The sequence below is a fragment of the Saccopteryx leptura genome, chromosome 1, assembly GCF_036850995.1.
Source record: "Saccopteryx leptura isolate mSacLep1 chromosome 1, mSacLep1_pri_phased_curated, whole genome shotgun sequence".
Classification (NCBI taxonomy): Eukaryota; Metazoa; Chordata; class Mammalia; order Chiroptera; family Emballonuridae; genus Saccopteryx; species Saccopteryx leptura.
The window spans coordinates 314,111,785-314,131,734 of NC_089503.1; the positions used below are offsets into that span (position 1 = coordinate 314,111,785).

At 52.5% G+C, this 19,950-nt stretch overlaps 1 protein-coding gene across 3 annotated transcripts in view; it reads right to left on the reverse strand.

Annotated features, from left to right (window-relative positions):
• The window catches only part of TCF20 (transcription factor 20), a 210,786-nt gene extending 195,147 nt beyond the window's left edge, over nucleotides 1-15,639 (reverse strand). The window contains exon 1 of one of the 3 annotated variants that reach the window (XM_066358572.1): nucleotides 15,523-15,639. In XM_066358572.1, coding sequence (XP_066214669.1) covers nucleotides 15,523-15,570 — 48 coding nt within the window. In that variant the 5' untranslated portion in view covers nucleotides 15,571-15,639. The remainder of the gene's footprint in view (nucleotides 1-15,522) is intronic. The other 2 variants (XM_066358569.1, XM_066358570.1) reach the window with 2 other exon arrangements.
• Between the last annotated feature and the right edge of the window lie 4,311 nt (nucleotides 15,640-19,950).

Here is a 19,950-nt window from a genome sequence, read left to right on the forward strand (position 1 = left end):
TTTCTCTGAAATGTCCCAGAATTGGCAAATCCATAGAGATAGGAAGTAGATTAGTGGTTACCAGGGCTGAAAGTAGGGGGAATGGGGAGTGACTGCTAATGGTTATAGAGTTTCTTTGGGGGATGATAAAAATGTTCTAGAATTAGATAGTGGTGATGGTGTACAACTCTATAAATATTCTAAAACCACTGAATTGTATACTTTAAAAGGATGAATTTTATAGTATGTGAGTTGAATCTCAATAAAGCTATTTTACAAAAATGACAGGACCTTCCCATCTCAGTCTACCCACAGGTCCCCAGGAGTTGACCCTGCCACCTGCCAGGCTCAGCCCTGCTCTTCCAAGCTGGCACAGTGCGGGGGGTCAGGTAGCAGATAACCTGATACGAGCCCAGGACCCTGCTTCCCCTGCAGGGTCCGGCTCAGACCTGCCTCGGGCTTTGCTCAAGCCATCCCTTCATCTCAAAACGCTCTTTCCCCACTTGCTGCTCATCCTTGGAAACTCAGCTCAGATACCTTGTCCTCAGAGAGGCCTCACCTGATCCCAGACCCCATGACTGATTCTCTTTCCGCTCACACAGTCCCCAACTTTCGATGCAAGCATGGTGCCAGCACGAAGCAGGTAGACAGTACACCTTAGCCAAATGAGTGAAGTGGAACAAGAAGCTCAGTGTGAGGCTAGGTGTCGGGAGGGGTGAGGCTGCAGAGGGGCAGGCAGGCTGAGCGGGGCCTGTGCCAGGTGGGCTTTCCTCAGGGCAGTGGGAGACCAGGAGGATGAGGAAGGTGGCAGGACAGACTCAGGTTCTAGAAGTACCCCTGCGTCTATACTGCGGAGGATGGACCAGCAGTACAGGCTGGACGTGAAGCCAGGTGGCCATAGTCCACGTCTGGAGAAGCGGGGCCCAGCCTGGGACAGAGGGTGTGCAGGTACAGAGGAGGGGCACACTGAGGAGGAATTTGGGAGACCAAATCAGTGACTAGGAGTCAGCACCAGTGGAGGGGAGAGGGAGTCCAGGATGCTGCCAGGTTCTGGGGCAGAGGGCCAGGTGGGAATGGGGACATTGCCGAGGTAGCACTGCAGGAGGAGCACCTTTGTTGTGAGATTATGTGAGGTGGCTGCCTGTGAGACCTGAGCAGGCAGTGTCACCCCCACTTACCAGATCCCTTCAGTCACCCCTGGGATGCTCCCATTTTTCTGGATCAGGTACCAAAACCCTCGGCTGATTGAGGCCACAGCTTCCTCACTGGCCTTCTCACCTCAAACCACTTGCCTTTTCTCATTTGTCCACCATGGTTCCACCAGCACAAGGTGGGCCGTTTCCCAGCTCAGAAACCTTCTTCAATGGTTCTCCATTGTCCTCAGAACAAAGGCTAGAGCTCCAGTGGGATTCACCTGGCTTTGCAGCCTCCCCACCCCTACACACCACCCTGTTCCACACATCCTCCCCTACACATGCCGTTTGGTGCACTACTCTTCCATTCAAATGCCCTTCCCCCCTCTCTGCTCAGAATAAAGACTACCTACCTCCTCAGACCACTCCCTCCCCCGAGCCTTATCAGCATGGAGCCCTCAACTTTGCCAGGCTTTTCTGGAGCCCAAACAGGAGGCGTGACCTGACCAGGGTTTTTTTTTGTTTTTTGTTTTTTTTGCATTTTTCCGAAGCTGGAAACGGGGAGGCAGTCAGACAGACTCCCGCATGCGCCCGACCCGGATCCACCCGGCATGCCCACCAGGGGGCAATGCTCTGCCCATCTGGGGTATCGCTCTGTTGCGACCAGAGCCATTCTAGCGCCTGAGGCAGAGGCCACAGAGCCATCCTCACTGCCCGGGCCAACTTTGCTCCAATGGAGCCTTGGCTGCGGGAGGGGAAGAGAGAGACAGAGAGGAAGGAGAGGGGGAGGGGTGGAGAAGCAGATGGGCGCTTCTCCTGTGTGCCCTGGCCAGGAATCGAACCCGGGACTCCTGCACGCCAGGCCGACGCTCTACCACTGAGCCAACCGGCCAGGGCCCTGACCAGGGTTTTTTTAGTGATACTGACTTTATTTGAAATGACTTAGAAATGTTTAACAATCAAATCACAGGTAGCCACAAACTTGTCAAGTGACCTGAAACTGAAAAGAATTAAGAGTATCTTTTGGTCTTCTTCTCAACCATGGAGAAGTTGCTTCAGGCCCACACACACTGGATGTCAAGTCCACAAGTGCAGGGACCTGTCTGTCGATGCAGCCTCGGTGCCTGGGACAGTGCCTAGAGGGTGGGAACAGGGATGGTGAATGGACAGGAAGGAAAGAAGAGGCAGGGAGGAGGGCAGGCAAATGTGTGGGTGAATGGAGGGGTAGGAGGACTAATGGTGAAGGTTCATTCATATTGGCCCATGGACCACTTTAAGTCCAGCCACTGTCCAGAGCACAAGAGGGTGGCATTTCCTGGGGTTGGGCTGGATCCATGTAGCCCCCCTGGATGCAGACAGAACCACTCCAGCCTCCCCGAGGGACTCCTCTGAGCCTCTAGGCCAGCAAATGGACCAGAACTCTCGGGAGTCATCCTCAACACCGTTCTCCCCCCCCCCCCCCCACACACACACACACTTCATCAGCAAATCCTGTTAGATTATTTTCAACAACCTCCCATCCATCTCCCTGGTGCTGCCCTTGCCCCTCCTCCAGTCTATTCTCAAATCAGCAGCCAGAGGGATCCTTTTAAATGGTGAGTCCAGGAGGCCTCACCATCTGTCCCCCATTTCCTCTCTGAGCTCATCTGCTCCCACCTCCCCTCCCTCACTCCCCTCCAGCCACAGGGCCTCCCCCTCTTCCTCCACCATGCCAGGCAAGCTCTGGCCTCAGGCCTTTGCCCTGGCTGTTCCCTCTGGCTGAATGCTCTTCTCCAGAGAGCCATCTGACTCACCTCCCCACTTCCTTGCAGCCTGCGCTCAAATCTTACTTTCTCAATTAGACCTTTCTTTGATACCTCATTTATTACAAAAAAAAATCCACTCGTTTCCCTTCCCCGTTTTATTTTTCTTCTTAGTACTTATCACTCTGGACAATAATATATTTTACTCTCCTATTATGTTTCTTGTCTGTGTCCCTCCATTAGAATGTAATCTCCATGAAGGCAAGAGTCTTGTCCGCTGCTGTGTCCCCAGCACTGAGCACAGTTCTGCAGGGCACATGTGCAGAATGAATGAATGAATGAACCTTTTCCAGGGTCCAGGTTTGCTCCTCCTGGGCTCCCTCCCCTAGGCTCAGCACCCACAGAGGTCCTCCCTGCCCCATCCCTGTCTTTATCCCTTGGCCACTGGTTTCTCAGCCGGCCACAGGCCACTTTAAAGAGTCCGAAGCCCTTTGGGGACTGCCTCCCCCACCGTACAGCTGCCCACACTCTCTCAGAGGCTGCCAGGATGAGCACAGCCAGGGTGACTCCAAGTTGAGTTCAAAGGAAGACAACCAGGACTGGTTCAGAATCACTTACACAGTCCCTTCTCCAGCGGGCCCAGGGGAACCTCAGCAGCCAGGATGCCTCTGAATACCATCCTCAGCCACCAAAGGGCATTCTCTGCTTCCTCCCCACCCCCACCCCCACCCCGGTCATTAATCCTCCACATTCACTTTCCTACTTGAGCCTCAATCCAGCCTGGCCAGGTAGACAGAGTGGACTGACTGACTGGGGTTGTAGGATCAGTGAAGAAACTGGAGCTCAGGGAGGTCATGTGAGCTCCCCAAGGATCCCAGCAAGGTGTTGGGCTCTCCTGGTGCCAGGGACCAGTGAGACTGAATGGCACCGAGGACACTGAGCCAAGCATGGGGAGTCTCCACGCCCTATCTGACTCAATCAATGACAAGCCAACAAGAGCTCCCATGCTAACAGGTGGAGGACTGAGCTACAGGAACCCATGAGCAGTGACAGTTCTACTGCAGGGTTTCATGGGACTTCCAGTGGTTTGTGGTCGCAGAGACATAGCTCTGGAGACCTGGGGGAACTTGTTGGCTGCGGAGGTCACGTGCCCGTGTGTATGTGTGTGCATCTTCGTGCTTGTATGCAGATGAGTGCCTGTATTATACGGTGCAGGACTCATGAACAGACAGAACACTATGGGTCCCAAATCCATGCCCTCTTACCTCAGTGACATGAAGGGGTGGCCTAGAGATGGGAAAGGCACTGAGGACGGAGAAAGGGAATGTCTGGACCATTCAGTGTCTGGACCTAACCAACACACAGCACAGCAAAGCCAGCCAGACCCGAGTGTAAAAGCCAACTCTGCCACTCATTCACCGGATTTCAGAGGGGCAGCCGAGTCTTCTGTGCCTAAATTATATTAACTGCCAAATGGGTTTAATAATTCCCACGTTGAGGGGTGGTCAAGATTAAACAAGATAAAAAAAAAGATTAAACAAGATGATGTAGGCATTCAATACATGGTAACTATTTAGGCTGCTGGCCGTTTTATTAGAGCTCACATCTGTACAGGAGAACGGGCTGCCCATTCCTTCCAGAAGTGATCACTGAGCCCATTTCTTCCTTGCCATGAACAGGGCACCAAACACCAAGCCTTGCCCTGAAGGGACTCACCAATAATAATGATAACGTGCTTGCACGTGTGGGTCCCAGCTGGCTGCCTTTCAGAGGTTTGCTGCTTTATAAGTACAGTCTCACTCAATCCCTTAGAGAACCCTGTGAGTTGGGGACTGCTACTGTCATCCACAGATGAAAAAACAAAGAGGTGAAGTAACTTATCCATGATCACCCAGCAGGAGAGGAGCAGAGCCAGGATTTGAAATGAAGAACTTAACACCACACTCAGACAACACAGAAACCTGTATAACCTGGGTCATTGCACAAACCAAGGCAACACTTGGGGCTGTGGGAACACTGGGGGAAGAGGGTTTTGAGAGAGGTGGCTCAGTAAGGAACTGGCAGGAAACATCAAAAAGCAGGGACTTAAAGACATGAAAGCTTGGAAAGAAGGAGAAGGGGAAGGGCAGGCCAGGCAGGAAGGACAGCCCAGGCAAAGGCCCAGAGTGGGGAAAGGGCAAGCCAACCTAGGCCTCCTCCCCTCTGCCTGGCTTCTGGCTCCACCCCCCTAGCTGATGCAGCTCTCAAAGGCCCATTCACATCTTCTGGCCGTTGCCTATGCTGATCCCTATTTGTATGCTGTTCCCCTTATTCTTCTCCTTTCCAGGTTCAGTGGTGGCAGGGCAGGATTTGAAAATAGGCCTGTGGATTCCTAACCATGTGCCTTTCTTGATACACTGTTCTGTCTCACAGAGAGGATGAGACTTAAGCCTGGAGAGACCTAGGACAGACAGGAATCTGCAGGAAGGGCATGAGGCACAGGGGAACAGAATGTGCAAAGCCATCAGAGTGGAGTCAGAATTGTGCCTGGATCTGCCCTCCTGCACAGCCACAGTCCCCGCCACCACACTCCAGGTCTCCAAAGGCTTCTCTTTCCATTGCTCTGCCCAGGGGCTGGCTGGCAGGATATAGGCAGAGAATGCTCACACTGGGGGATGGAACACTGGCTTCAATATCGCTTCACCAGGTTGCTTCTCCCTGTGCCTAGGATTTCTCTCCTATAATATGAGATTGCAAGCCCAGTCTCAAAAATTATTTGAGTGAATGAAGGTAAGGAAAATCCCTGATAGAGTCAGTACCAACTCAACAAATATCAATTGCCTGGAGCACTATGACAGAGCCCATGAGTCCTGGCATTGTTCCATTCCCTATCTGGGGAGCTAAGAGGCTCTGGAAGGCAGGGAGCTCTGGGTATAGCCTGGGTGGGGCTATGACTAGAGCAGTGAGGTTATTACAAGGATGAAAGGTGAGCTTTGCTTCCTGGAGGCCAGTGGTGTGCTCTCAAAACCATGCTTTCCAAAATGTCATTGTGGGGCCTCCCAATTACTGCAGGTGCTGGCCATGACCCAGCCAGCTGACAGATGAGATTGGGAGGCAGATATCAAGGGCTGGCCCACCCCTGACCTGGAGCCCCAGCCCCCCAGACAGGGAAGCAACAGAGATCTGTGGACCTGCTCCACAGGGGCAGGACTGTTGGAGGCAGAGGCCCCTTTTCCACTCTGTCTTCAGAGCCCCACTGTTATAGAGGAAGCTTGGAAGCTCTGAGAGGGGACAGTGACAATTACTGGAAACCTTCTGTGGGTCAGAAAAGAGCTGGGTGCTTTACAGTGCTCTTTAACTGATAGCTAGGTAGTAATGTCCCCATTCCACAGATAAGAAAACTGAGGCTTGGAAAGGTCAAAGAAACTTGGGCTTAAGCCCCTCAGACCTACTCTCCCTTCCCCCACATGCATAGCTATTGAACTTCAGTGATGTCAGAGAGCTCACTCCTGCAAACACTCCGTCTTGTGCAACTTGAAAAAGTTCTCAGTGAGGGCTGAAATCAGCCCCTGAAACTCCCGGCTCAGGCAGCAGCTCTCAGCAGCATGTGGAGGCAGGCCCTCTGTCCCCATAGCCACCTTCAGACAGTCAATGCAGTAGGGTAGCCCAATCAACCAGGGTGCCCTACTGGGGTAGCTGCTCCTCTCAGAGCCTCGTTTCCTGAGCTATAAGTGGAGATAACAACAGCCCCTGCGTAAGAAGTTGTTGTGAGCCTTTAGAGAGTCAATGACTCTAGAACATTCTAGGAGCATCCAGAGTCTTCAAAGAAGTTCCTGCCAAGGGGAGAGGCTCAGAGAACTTCCCAGAGGCCTGACTCACCTTCCCAAAAGAGAAAGTGGCCTTGAGCAAAGCACCCCTGTGGTGAGGATCTGGGACTCAATCTCAGAGCCTGTCATGAAATAGCTTTTACCTGTGTGACCCTAGCTTCTCCAGACTGACATTAGCTCACCCAGTCCACCCAAAGGATGCAGCTCGGTCTTGCTAAAGGGAGTGGGGCTAGGTAGGTCTGGGTTCAAGTCCTTCACCTGCCATTTATCAGCTATGTCCTAATGTAGGTGTTGGTTACCTCTCTGCTCTGAGCCTTGACTTCTCTAGCATCAAGGAGGGACCTATCTCTCAGGGTTGTGGTACTCAGCAGAGGGTGAGGCCAAACTTTGGTGGCTCCTTGAGCACAGAGCTGGGTACACCCCACGCCTGGCCCCTACTGGGGACATCCAGGCCATCCCCGTCATTGTCTTGCCTGCCTCTCTGCTCATTGAGGGAGGGACTGGAGAAATGCAGCCCAGTGTCTTTGCACATTCCCTCCTCCCCCTCCCCTGCTGACCACGCTCTTCCCGGCAGACTTCACTCTACCCTGGGTCGCTCTAGGCTTATTTCCCCCTCCCTATGTGGCAGGACAGTGCTGCAGGAAACATCAAGGGTCCACCAATGGGAAAACAGCCAAGAAGAAGAGAACTGATGCATCTAGGATCATAGGGCTGGACAGAGAGAACTGGGAGTCCACGCCATGGGAGTCCACGCCAGGCTCCACCATTCCCCCTGACACCGCCCCAACCAGCACTGAAGATCTTCCCCAGTCCATCCTCAGAGGCCAAGTGGCCCATACGTACCCTATACATTCCCACCCCAGGGGCTCTGCCCACACAGTAACCTCAACCTGGAAAACCTGCCCTTCTCTCCACCCAAGTGGTTTGTATTGACCTTTAAAGCCCTACCTACTCCTCCCTGCCCACCAGCCCCATCCTCAGCCCAGGAGCACACACCTACCTGTCTACCCAGCCCTCCTCCTGCCCAATTCCTCTTCACTTTTCAGGGTACCTCGTGTATATCTCCTCCTCCAGGAAGCTCCCTCCAACCAGCTGGACCAAGTCCTCTTCTGAGCTCACTCCAGGACACCACTCTCCTCCACCCTCAGTGTCTGCCTCCCTCCCCAAACTAGGACTCTGTGAGTAGGAGGACAGGGGGATGTCTTGTTACATGTGTCACCTTAGCCCTCAGAACAGAACCTGGCACAGACAAGGTGTCCAATACTTGCTGTCCCTCCACGGCATCCATCCACCTATCCTTTCACTCACCAGGAATACAGCAGTGAGAGGACAGGTTGAGTTCTAGTAACAAACACATGCACGTGCACTACAAGGTCAGTGCAAGTGAGTGCTGCAAGGCATGGCGGAGCAGAGAGAGAGCCGCCGGGTGGGCAAAGGATGGGAGAAGGTGGTGAGGAAAAGTCTCTCTGAGCAGGTGACATTTGATGAGCTCCCTAGAGGAAGTCAAAGAGAAAGTGATATAAATATTCGATGAAAGGTACTGGGGGAGGAACAGCAGGTGCAAAGGCCCTGAAGCGAGAATGAACATGGTCTGCTGGAGGAATAGCAAGGAGGTCATGAGTGAGGTGGGGGGTGGCAGGAACTGAGGCCACACAAGGAACAAGCAGGGTCCACCGGCAGGACTCTGCTTTGATCCTGATTGGGCTGAGATCCATTGCAGGGTTCTGGGCAGAGGAATACAAGATTTGACCTAAGTTCTGACAGGATCACCCTGGCTGCTGTGTGGAGAATGGATTCCAGGGACAGAGAGAGAAGGAGACCTGTGAGGAGGCTCATGCAGGGGGGCTTTGAGAGTGGTTGCAGTGGATGTGGAGGGCAGGGGTCAAACTGCTGATACATTTTTTTTTTTTTTTTGTATTTTTCTGAAGCTGGAAACGGGGAGAGACAGTCAGACAGACTCCCGCATGCGCCCAACCGGGATCCACCCGGCACGCCCACCAGGGGCTACGCTCTGCCCACCAGGGGGCAATGCTCTGCCACGACCAGAGCCACTCTAGCGCCTGGGGCAGAGGCCAAGGAGCCATCCCCAGCGCCTGGGCCATCTTTGCTCCAATGGAGCCTTGGCTGCGGGAGGGGAAGAGAGAGACAGAGAGGAAGGGGAGGGGGGGTGGAGAAGCAAATGGGCGCCTCTCCTGTGTGCCCTGGCCGGGAATTGAACCCGGGTCCCCCGCACGCCAGGCCGACGCTCTACCGCTGAGCCAACCGACCAGGGCCTGCTGATACATTTTGAAAGTTGAACCAATAGCACTTGCTGATGGATTGAATGAGGGGGTGGACAGAAAGAGGGAGATATCAAGGCTGACCCCAAGGTTTTGGGCCTGAGCAAGGGCGTGGGAAAATGGAGGTGCCATTACATGAAATGGAGAGGTGGAGAAGGTGAGACAGGGGATGAATTTCAGGAGCTCAGATTGTGATCTGCTTTGGTGGAGCTGTCCCCTGGACATCCAAATGGAGATACAGCAGAAGTGTTGGCTGCATAGGTCTGGAGTTTGGGAGAGAAGCCCAAGCTGAGTGTGGGTACCCATTCTGAGTCCCTGTGTTTTACACATAGTAAGTCCTCAGTAAATTCCTGCTGACCTGGTCTGCAGAGCCTTATGGGTTACACAGAACTGGCCAGGATGAGAGCCACACCCTGAGGGGGGTAGGAGTGGCACCACCAGCATTCCTCCCATAACAGGAGGGCGACCTGGGAAGGCCTTTAGGCCAAGGTGGTACAAGAGTCTTGGCAGACAGAGATGCAGTGGGCATTCTGGGAAGGCAGGTGCTCCAGCTTCAGGGTGAGGTGGGAAACAGGAAGAGGAAGGCCCAAAGGACCCAAGGGAGCCCGTGGAGCTGGGGTTTCATGGATGAGTGCAGGAGCCCAACCTCAGGCTTCAATCCAGGCTCTGGGACCTTGGATAAGATATTTAACCCCTGAGCTTTCTTGGTTTTGCCTCTAAAATAGAAATGATCATTGTACTCCCTGCATGGAGTTGATGGGTTGATGTGAGGATCAAGTGTGTTAAGCCATGTAAATTGGCCAGAATAAAGTGATAGCAGGTGCTCAATAACATGACCTACCCAGTAGTATTGTATCCAAATAAGGCAGTATGCTCCAGCCCCCCAAGAGAACGGTCAAACAGGGCAGAGAAGAAGAGTGCACGAGGCCCAAGTGTGAGGTGCCTGGGACCCAGATAAAGAGGCACTTTATCCCCTTTGGGCAACAGGGAGCCATGGCAAGTTCGATGCAGAGAAATGAGAGCTGTTCTATTTAGTCTTTGATTATCCTCCACCTGTGCTGCATTTGACACACCCTCCTAGCCCAGCCCCAACAGTCCTACCCGGCACCCAGCCTGTGAGTTCAGGGCGGCATCGCATAGTAACAGCTGACACTTGCTGAGTGCTTACTGTGTCAGTCCTTACAACAGCCCCTGAGGTTGGTATGAGGGTGGTCCTATTATTGTTATGGTTTGACAAATGGGGAAACCGAGGCACAGAACACATCACACAGATCAATGTCATCATGCATCAGTTCTCCCAGTTGGCCGGGCAGGGTCGCTGTGCCTGTTCACGGGGCAGAGATTCAGAGGTGATGTGACTCACCCAAGGCCCCAAGCTTGTTCATGGGGATTTGCGACTCCAATGCAGGTCTGTTAGACCCCAAAGGCCTGTGCCAGGGGCCGGGCAGGCATGGCACATGGAACCCTGAGCTCCCTCTAACCTGGGCCTGCATCAGAGTGAGTTCTCTGCCTGAGGAACTATTTCTGAGGTCTTCATACCCATTTGGGGAAGGAGGAAGACAGTAGATTCCCCTCTCCCAGACTAGCCTGGGCCTTGTGTCATGGGCCCCTTTGCTGTCATTTCTCTCCCGACTTTGTCCTTTCAAAGAGGTTTTTCATCCCAACAAACGCCCCTGACCACTGGTTTGGCCCTGCCCTGTGGAGAGGAGACTGCAAAGCAGACTTCACTGCATCCTTTTAACAGTTTCACAGCCAGAAAAACCAGCAGAGGGAAATACAATGTTTGCAGACCGGGTCAGGTCCACGGTCATGTCGTAAAATGGATTCCTGGAAAAACATAAACCAGCAATTTACCCTGTGAATTTCACTGGCCGCAAAAAAGAAAAAAAAAAGAAAGAAAGAAAGAAGAAGCTAACCTATTTAAATAACAAGGTAATGAGGGAGATAAACCGTTCCTTTATTCGTCAATCAGGACACACAAAAACTCCACAGAAATGAAACATTCACAAGTAGCTTCAGGACTGATTCATTAGCTGCTGTCATTTCATAAAAAAATCAACATTTCTATTAAAATAGGATGATGTCCAAAAGGTCTTTTTGCTTTAAAGAAATTGTCTTTTAATACAGGGCAAGGCTTGGATTTATTTTTTTGTTTTTTTTTAAACAAAGCTCACATTCTTCTGACTTCATGCCTGTTACTACAGCCAGAGGGAAACTGATTTCAGAATCCATCTGATATGTCGGATTTCTTTGTGGCATCCACTTCATCGCTCAGCAGCCAGCCATGATGTCATAAGCCCATCAGATTTTGGGGGGGGGGGGAACCTGGGGAATTGGTAGGAATGGATGCTTCTTACCCATCAGGAAGGGGGTGGGGAGGGGCTGGGTATGTTTGGGAGGCCGGGACCGGGAGGCAGGCTCAATGTTTGTGATATTAAATGTCAGGCAGAAACCTGAAAAATCCAGCCACCCAGATGTTTTCTAAATATCCAGATGTCTGGCACTGAGCAGATCCTGCCCCCCTTCCCCCTCCACCACCACCACCTCCTCTCCCAAGAGGCACTCGACATTTTGGCTCTGACCTCAGGTCGACAGTGAGTGCACTCAGCCAGGAGCTGTATACTCCCTCCAGGTTGCCCACCCTCGGATTTGGAATTTCTTTCTAAATCTTTACATGTGGATGACAGGAATAACTAGGTCCAGATTTTTAAAAGCTGTGGAAGCAGTGCTTTGAAAAGTTCAGTCCCTGGAATTAGCTCCCACAGAATACACTATAGAAGCCAAAAAGGAGGGGAAAAAAATCCCTCAGCCAACACACACACACACAAACATATGTGACTCTTAAGCCATAGGACTTAAAAACCCAAAACAAAACCAGCAAGTCTGAGAACCAAGGAGTAGAGACACCAAGAAGCAATGAGCCCTCCCCCCAGGAGTGAGCTTCCCCAAATCAGAAAACCACCCAACAGCTTTGTTCTTCCTGACAAAGCCCCTTGCTTCCAAGGAACAGATAGTTGCCAACAAAAGCACAGGGCAGAACTAATTTACACTCAGACTCCAGGCGTCAAGGAGTCATAAAGTACAGAAATGGAACTGGCTTTGCCTGGGAAGCTGCCTCCCCACCACCGGCAATGGGGACTTCCAGGCCTGGGGGAGCCCCGCAGGCTATAGCCCTTGCAGAGCCCTGGCTTCCAGACGGCCTGGCCACATGCCTGCTGAGGCCACCTTTGAGGCCTGTGACATCACAGCTAATTGCTCCTGAAAATGAGCCAAGAACTGCAGGTCCCTGGGGCCCAAACCCTATGACTTCACAAGGAACCAGGAGGAAAGGCAGCTGGGGAGGGGGCCAGATCCAATTAGAACCTAGTGCTCTGATGATGAGAAGTGGGGGGTGGGAAGGGAGGATGTCTGGCAGAGGGTAGAAGGAGGTGGGTGGGAACTCACGGCTGGAAGTGGGGAACTCTGTGGCCTCATCTCCTAGAACAACACCTGTGCTTTCCAGATTCAAAAACGGAGGGCAAAGAGTGCCTGAGTGGCCCTCCCAAGGACACCAGGCTAATTAGCGGGACAGCCAATCCTGGGAAACGGAAAACACAGGCCTGGCATGGCACAACTGTTCCCTGAACGTTATCTAATTTAATCCTTACAACACTCTGTGAGGGAAGAATTATCATTAACCTCAGTTTCCAGAGGAGCCAGTGGAGGCGCAGAGAGGTTAAGTAATTTGCCCAAGGTCACAAAGCTAGTCATTATCAGAACTTGGTCTGAATCTGAGTCACTGACTCTGAATCCAGTGCTCCTTCTGCTGGACGGAGGGAAGGCAGTTAAAGTTGCTCTGGGAGCTCTGAATCTGATTTAAATACATATTTTAAAAGCTAGTGATCCCCACAGAACAGAAGGAAGTAAATCATTGCAAATTAATTTATTTAAAGCAATTCCAGTCAGGAGGGCTGTCTGACTGGGTGGATGAGGAAGCTGCTTTCCTTCTGTCCCTGCCAGAACCTGAATAAAGCATGTCGATGCTCTCTCTCTAGCCCTGCATGCACGGAGGCCGTTCAATCCCCTGAAGTGGGGAGGACAGGAGTGGGGGATGCTAAAAGCTTTGTCGTGCATCTCTGAGGGCACAGTCTGCCTTAGGAAAGATGCCAGGCACACAGGTTTGACAAGGCCAGGGGAGGAAAAACTCACTGAGTCTAGAAACTACAGAAAATAAAAATAAAGTCAGTTGGTCCCTCTACAACCTGATTCTCACTTTCCAGCCAAGAGTTTAAATGAACTACAGGTCACCTGGGCAGCTATTTGTGGCCCAGATGCCTGACTCTGGGTCAGAGAGGTGCTGCCAGGGATCCTGTCTGCCCAGGATGGGAGATGGGGTTGGAGGCCAGGCAGTTACTGTGTGGTCTTGTACCCTGGCCATCCTGGGGAGCCTTCTGGCCACCACCATCTCCCAGAGTAGCATTTGAAGGGTTGGAGCAGAAGAATGAGGAATAGGCTGGTTTGAGCTCAGAGAACAGCACGGGCACCTGTCCCCAGCCCTCCTCCTCCCCAGCCCTGGGCAGGGCCACTTTCAGCGGGCCAGCCTTGGCACTTTAGTGGGCCATCTGCGCCAGGTCTCTCCCTGCTTTCTTCCCTACCAGGCTGGTTTCTTTTAGTTTGTTTCTGTGAACGGCATATGGAGTGTGGAACCCAAGACTCAGGCCAGAGAAGGGGAAAGAAAACTTTCTGCCATCTGGATGCCTGACCTGGCTAAACAGCTTCCGTCTTTCTGGAGAAATTCTACTCATTCTTTATTCACTTTGCCTACCATCTATCCAGAAAAGATTCAGTGTCATTAATGGCACTTACAATTAATGGGGGGTGGGGAGGAGACAAACATTGATCCAATAATGGCATAAAAATGTCCATGGAAGGAGTGGTCCCCAGGCTATAAGAGCCTGTCTTAGGGAAGAGTGAGATCAGGGGCCTTCCTAGGGCCCAAAGGATAAGGAGGAATTAATCCCTCTAACTGACTCACTGTCACTTCCACAACAGAGAAGCCTTCCCTAATGCCCCCACAAGGCGACTGCCTCCCATCCCCATGCCCCATCCTTTCCTGGCTGTTGCTCATCATCTATGTCACTGCCTTGTTCTGGAAGTCCCATGAGGGCAGAGACTGGGTCTGTCTTGTTTAGCTCTGAGTAGCCATGTCTGGGACATAGTAGATAATTAGTGACTACTTGTTGATAAAAAAAAAACAAAAAAACAAAAAAACAAAAACAAATGCAAAGGGCCTATAGTAGGTGGAATCCCTGAAAATAGGAGTGTGTGGGAGTAAGAATGGAGCAAAAAACACAGAGAGTGAGTAATGGGAGATGAGACTGAACCACCCCAAGAAGCACCCTGTACATGTAAGTATCTCCTCTCCCTTTGAGGCTCCCTTCTGCCCTTCCCCGGTGTTAGAAGCTGGGGTTGAGTCTTCTTTCCTCTACAGGAGAGTGTCATATAGATAGATACCCTACCCCACTTGATCTGCCCCCCAGCATAGCACCCCTGGGGACACGTAGGTGGGCAGTAACCTGCCCAACTCTCCCTCTCCACCACTGCCTCCCCTCCTCCATTCATTCCCTTGTGGGGCCACCTGGAGCCACAAAGAGGGGAGGAAGATCCAGGGGTCTCAACCCAGGGCCTCCCTACACCCGGCCTCCAGGTCCTATCTGCACCCTGCCTCCCCCACACTGCCACATCCGCCACCCTTTCTCCTCACCGAGGCAGAAGTGGAAGGAGAGAAGCAGCTGGGTTCCGGGGTTGGACCAAACTGGCTTTGCATCCCCTCGGCTGACAAGCGTGTGGTGTGTTAGGACATCAAGCTGGCCTCTGTCCCTCAGATCCCTCACCGGTGAAAGGGAGAACACCGCAGAGCTGGCAGAGCAGGTGCTTGGTGAACTTGTCTGACAGGCTCAAAGTCAATTGCCTCTGGATTTCCTCTAGGACTCAGTTCTAAAGCAGCCGGGGCCGGGTTTGGGGCTCCCCCAGTCATCCACAGGGGAGGCGGCTGAGCCACCTTGTAGGGGGCGGTGCGTCCCAGCCCCAGCGGCGCACGCTGCTGCGCCCAGACCCCGCTGAGCGCGCTCCGCCAAACTTTCCGCGTCTGCCACCCGCCCGCATCCACACCTGCCCGTGGTTCTGCCGTGCCTCATCCACCGGCGCGTGTTTGCACAGCCTCCCCTGCCCCCAGGGCGCGGGAGGGTGCCTCGGGCAGAGTCTGGTCTGCGCCGCCGGTCCCGCTGCGAGTTCCGAGGACTGCCACCCTCAGCCCGCGGGGCCGTCTGGGCTACCTTGGGGTCTCGGAGCGCCCCACCAGACCTCCTGCGCTGGGATGATAGCCCGCCTTGGCGGCCCCGGGTCACAGAAGACGCCCCGCCAGGGGCCGCGTCCACATCGCCCGAACCGCGTCCACACCGCTCAAGGCTCCCTAGACCCTTCAGAGCGCGGACCCAGACGCAGACCCGGCGACAGCTGTACTGTGTGTGTGTGTGTGGGGGGGGGGTGACCTAATCCTTTCCCGGTGACCACACACCAGACGAAGCCGGCCGGGGCTGCTTACCTTGCCCGGACCCTCACGCTCCTGTCCCGGTGGTGAGGTCTCTTTCATACATTTTGCAATATTGTCGATGGCGAAAGAAAATGTTATAAATCCTCTCTCGACCACGTGGCTGTCCCCCAACCTCCCCCTTTTTCTCTTTTTTCCGGCCTTTAGGACAATACGCGGCCCCAGCGGCCGGCCGCTGGCCTGGGGGCTCCAGGCAGGCGCGGCTGGCCGGGGGTGGGGCGGGGTCTGGGGCGGGGCAGAGGGCGGGGTCGGGCGGGGCGCTCGCGCTACCCCCGCCCTCTCCCGGGAAACCTTGGCCTGCGACCAGCACTCCCGTACCGGCTCTTGATTGGTCGGCCGACTGGCGATGCTGATGTCCGATTGGCTGAGAAGAAGAAGGGGTGGTGGGGGTAGGGGGTTACAGTCCTTGCCTTTTCTTTTCTGTCCCCACCGGTTCTTTTTGGGCCTTCCTGACATCTGCAGAGTTTTCCTCGATGCTTCCATGCATCTCATCATAACACTTAACCACCCAAGTATAAAAGTGTTTTTCTCCTTTACTACCAAGTAGGTACCACCGTGAAGTCGGAACTCAGGGTTGGTATTGCTCACCACTGTAACCCCAGGGTCTGGCACACAGTAGATGACAATTGAATTAATGGAAAACGTACATAACTGTTTTTAGAGCTATCTTTTCGGCTGGTAACACCCCTAGAAAATGATATCACTATTCTCCTTCAAGATGGGGCGACTGAAACAAACAAAAAATGGGGAGACTGAGGTGCAGAGAAATGCTGTCACCTGGGAGTGAATGGCAGAACTGAAAATGGGACATGCTTGCATCACTAGATCTCTTCTACCTCAGATCTCTTCTACACAGCGATGCCTTGTGGAGTGTCAGGGCCTCAGTTTCCCATCTATCAAAAGAGAATGTTGGAGGCCCTGGCTGGTTGGCTCAGTGGTAGAGTGTCGGCCTGGCGTGCAGGAGTCCCGGGTTCGATTCCCGGCCAGGGCACACAGGAGAAGCGTCCATCTGCTTCTCCACCCCCCCCTCCTTCCTCTCTGTCTCTCTCTTCCCCTCCCGCAGCCGAGGCTCCATTGGAGCAAAAAGATGGCCCGGGCGCTGGGGATGGCTCCTTGGCCTCTGCCCCAGGCGCTAGAGTGGCTCTGGTCGCGACAGAGCGACGCCCTGGATGGGCAGAGCATCGCCCCCTGGTGGGCGTGCCGGGTGGATCCCGGTCAGGCGCATGCGGGAGTCCGTCTGACTGCCTCCCCATTTCCAGCTTCGGAAAAGTAAAAAAAAAAAAGAGAGAGAGAGAATGTTGGATTAGAGCAGAAGATGTGTTCGAAGATAAGTTATTTCAATGAACATACTATACTTAGCACTGCGCTTGGGTACAGTATGTTACGAATAATACAACGCCAGCCTCCATGTCAAAATACTTGTAGTCGGCTGGGTTCTCTCCCTCCTTGGGACCCCCTCCTCTCTAAATTGCCCACCCACGTCACACCTGCTCCTGGGGTAAGTTAGAAGCACTCTGCTCAAACCAGGATACCTTGCCCACCTCTGAGGGTGTGGGGACATGTGGGAGGAGACATGGAAGCTATCATTAAGCAAACTGACTTAAGTAGGCATGCTATTCCAGGGGGAGGGCAATCCCTCGGGACACCCCCGGTGGATACTCTTGAATGTGAGGTGGTCTCTGGTAAGGGTTAGGGGAGAGAGCTGTAGGAGGGTATAGGAGATGTTCCTGAAATTGGATAGGGAAGGGTTAATTGACCACAAAAATGCTATCTGAGATCCTGGGCAGCCAGATTCAGGCATGCAGAAGAGACAGCGTGGTGACACAGTGAGTTATCCTTGTATCTCTGTCTTCACATGACCTCTTATAAAAATGCCAGCCATTGGATTTAGGGACCACCCTAACCCAGTATGACCTCATCTTGATTACATTTACAAGCACCCCATTTCTAAATCAGGTTACATTCACAGATACCCATGGATAGCACTTCAACATTACCTCTTTCGGTAACACAATTCAACCCATGACAAAGCTCAATCAGAAAAGAACATTCTGATCAGAGGGGAACAGCAAGCGCAGAGGCTGTGAGGCTGCCCAGGGTAGATGACCATCCTAGCTGCCCACTGCTCTCTTGCCACTTACCTCCAACTCATTTCCATCCTGTTACCCATCAGCTTCCTAAACAGCCAGGAGGGAGTTGACCTCTGTGTGCCAGGCCTTCCCAGGCCTTCCCTTCCAGCCAATCCTGCCCAGTCTGGGGCCCTGAGGAGAGCCCAGCCTGCCTGTCCCTCCTCCCCCTGCCTGCCTAGGCTCCACCCCCACCCAAATCCTGTATGGAAGATGGACAAGGACAATAAAAGCTGTTTCACAAGCAGGTGGTGATTAATCGTCAAGTTAATTAAAGAGGCAGTAATTACACTCAGATTTCAGAGGAAGGAGTGATGTCTTAGGCAGGGGTGGGTGGTCAGCCTAAGTCTTCCTGAAGAGGTGAGGCCAGAAGACAGAAAAGATTTGAAAAGGCAGGAAAGGCCACAGCCTGTTAGCTTAGTTGGTTCTAGTGTAGTTCTGAAACGCCAAGGTTGTGGGTTTGGTCCCGGTCAGGGCACATAAAGGAAGCAACCAATGAATGCACAACTAAGTGGAACAACAAATGACTGATTCTCTCTCTCTCTCTGATTCCCTTCCTCTCTCTGTCTCTCTCTAAAATCAATCAATAAATAAATTGGAGGAAAAAGGCAGGAAAAAAACAAGTAACATTTTTTAAAAAGTAGGTACTTCAACCATAGCTATGTTTTGTCAGAATCAAGTGGTGGGCTTACATCTTTAAGCATATCTCTGTACTTTTCCATGTCTTTGAAATATTTAATTAACAATAAAAAAAAAATGGCAGGGGAAAGATTAAGTATTTCTAAACTCCAGTTTGGAATTTATAAATGGCCTCAAATATCTCAAAGTGTGCATCACTTTACACAATGAAAAGGGCCTTAAAATTGTGTGCGAATCGAATCCCGTTCGCCCACCCAGTACATCCTAATGCCGGCGATGCTCTATCTTCATTTCTGATTGATTTTCCCTGGCAGAGGCACAGAATTCTTTGCTTTAAGTGTCAGGCTCTCTCTGTCAAGTAGTTAATGACCTATAAAGCACTTAAAACATACTGGAGGAGATGCTATTTGGAGGCACCCTGTGGTGTACCCTCTCCTATTGTCAGTAATCACCACTCATTTATTTGCTCTTATTGGTTTGAAATCTGCTATCAGGTTTCTCTAAAGTGAAGCCCACCAGGAATGGCTCAATTCCATATGGGTCCAGATGGGTGATGGGGTTGGGGGCCCTGGTCACCTCTCAGTACACCTTTCCCAACTACCTCATTCATCCTGCGGCTGGGGCCACCATGATCTTCCCATTTTTTCTTACCATCTGTCTGCTGCCTCAACCTGTCTCTTGAGTCCTGACCCATTCTCTTGTCTTTGGGATACCTCCCTCTGGTTGCCACGTGGATTTCTCCTTACTTTGCTGCTCCACTTCTATGCTTCTGCTTGTGTTTGCTGAAATCAGCCTCTGTCCATTGGATGGGAGAATGGAAACTCCTTCACCCTTACACCTTTTTTTCTTCAGTGAGAGGAGGGGAGATAGTGAGACAGACTCATGCAAGTGCCCCAACCAGGATCCAGCTAGCAACCCCATCTGGGTTCGATGCTTGAGTACCAAGCTATTTTTAGTACGTGAGGCTGATGTGCTCCAACAGAACTATCTTCAGTATCTGGGGCCATGCTCAAACCAATAGAGCCATTGGTTGTAGGCAGGGAAGAGGGAGAGAAGGGGGAGAGGGAGGAGATGGTCACTTCTCCTGTGTGCCCTGAGCAGGAATCGAACCTGGGACATCCATACACTGGGCCAACACTCTACCCACTGAGCTACCAGCCAATTCTTCACCCTTATGCCTTGAGGCCAGCAAGTCAACAGGTCTTGCTGGCAACCCCCCCCCCCCCAGGTGGCTCTACAGTCTGGTCCCCTGCCTCATCCTCCACCTCCTAGGCATCAGTCTCAGCCCCTTAAGCTTTTTCCTCTCTCAGCAGCCTTCAAACTGGAACAGGCCAACCTCCCCAGAGCCACCCACTCAAGCTGCCTCCTAAAGAACGGTGTCAGGGATTTTGCTCTCCTGCCCCCCAATTTCTGTGTGCTCCTCGGGCCTCAGCTCATATCCAAGGCCCTTCAGAACCTGGGCCTAGTGTCCTCTTCCCAAGTGCTTCACCTCTCCTGCCATCTCTCTCCATCTGTCTTCAGGCCTTTGTTCATAATATTCTCTACCTGGACTACCTTCATCCTTGGAGGCCCTACTTCCAGGGAGCCTTCCTTGGTTTGCTCAGGCTACTTCCCTCTTGGGGCTTCCAAGAGCCTTACCACAATGCCTTTTCCCTGG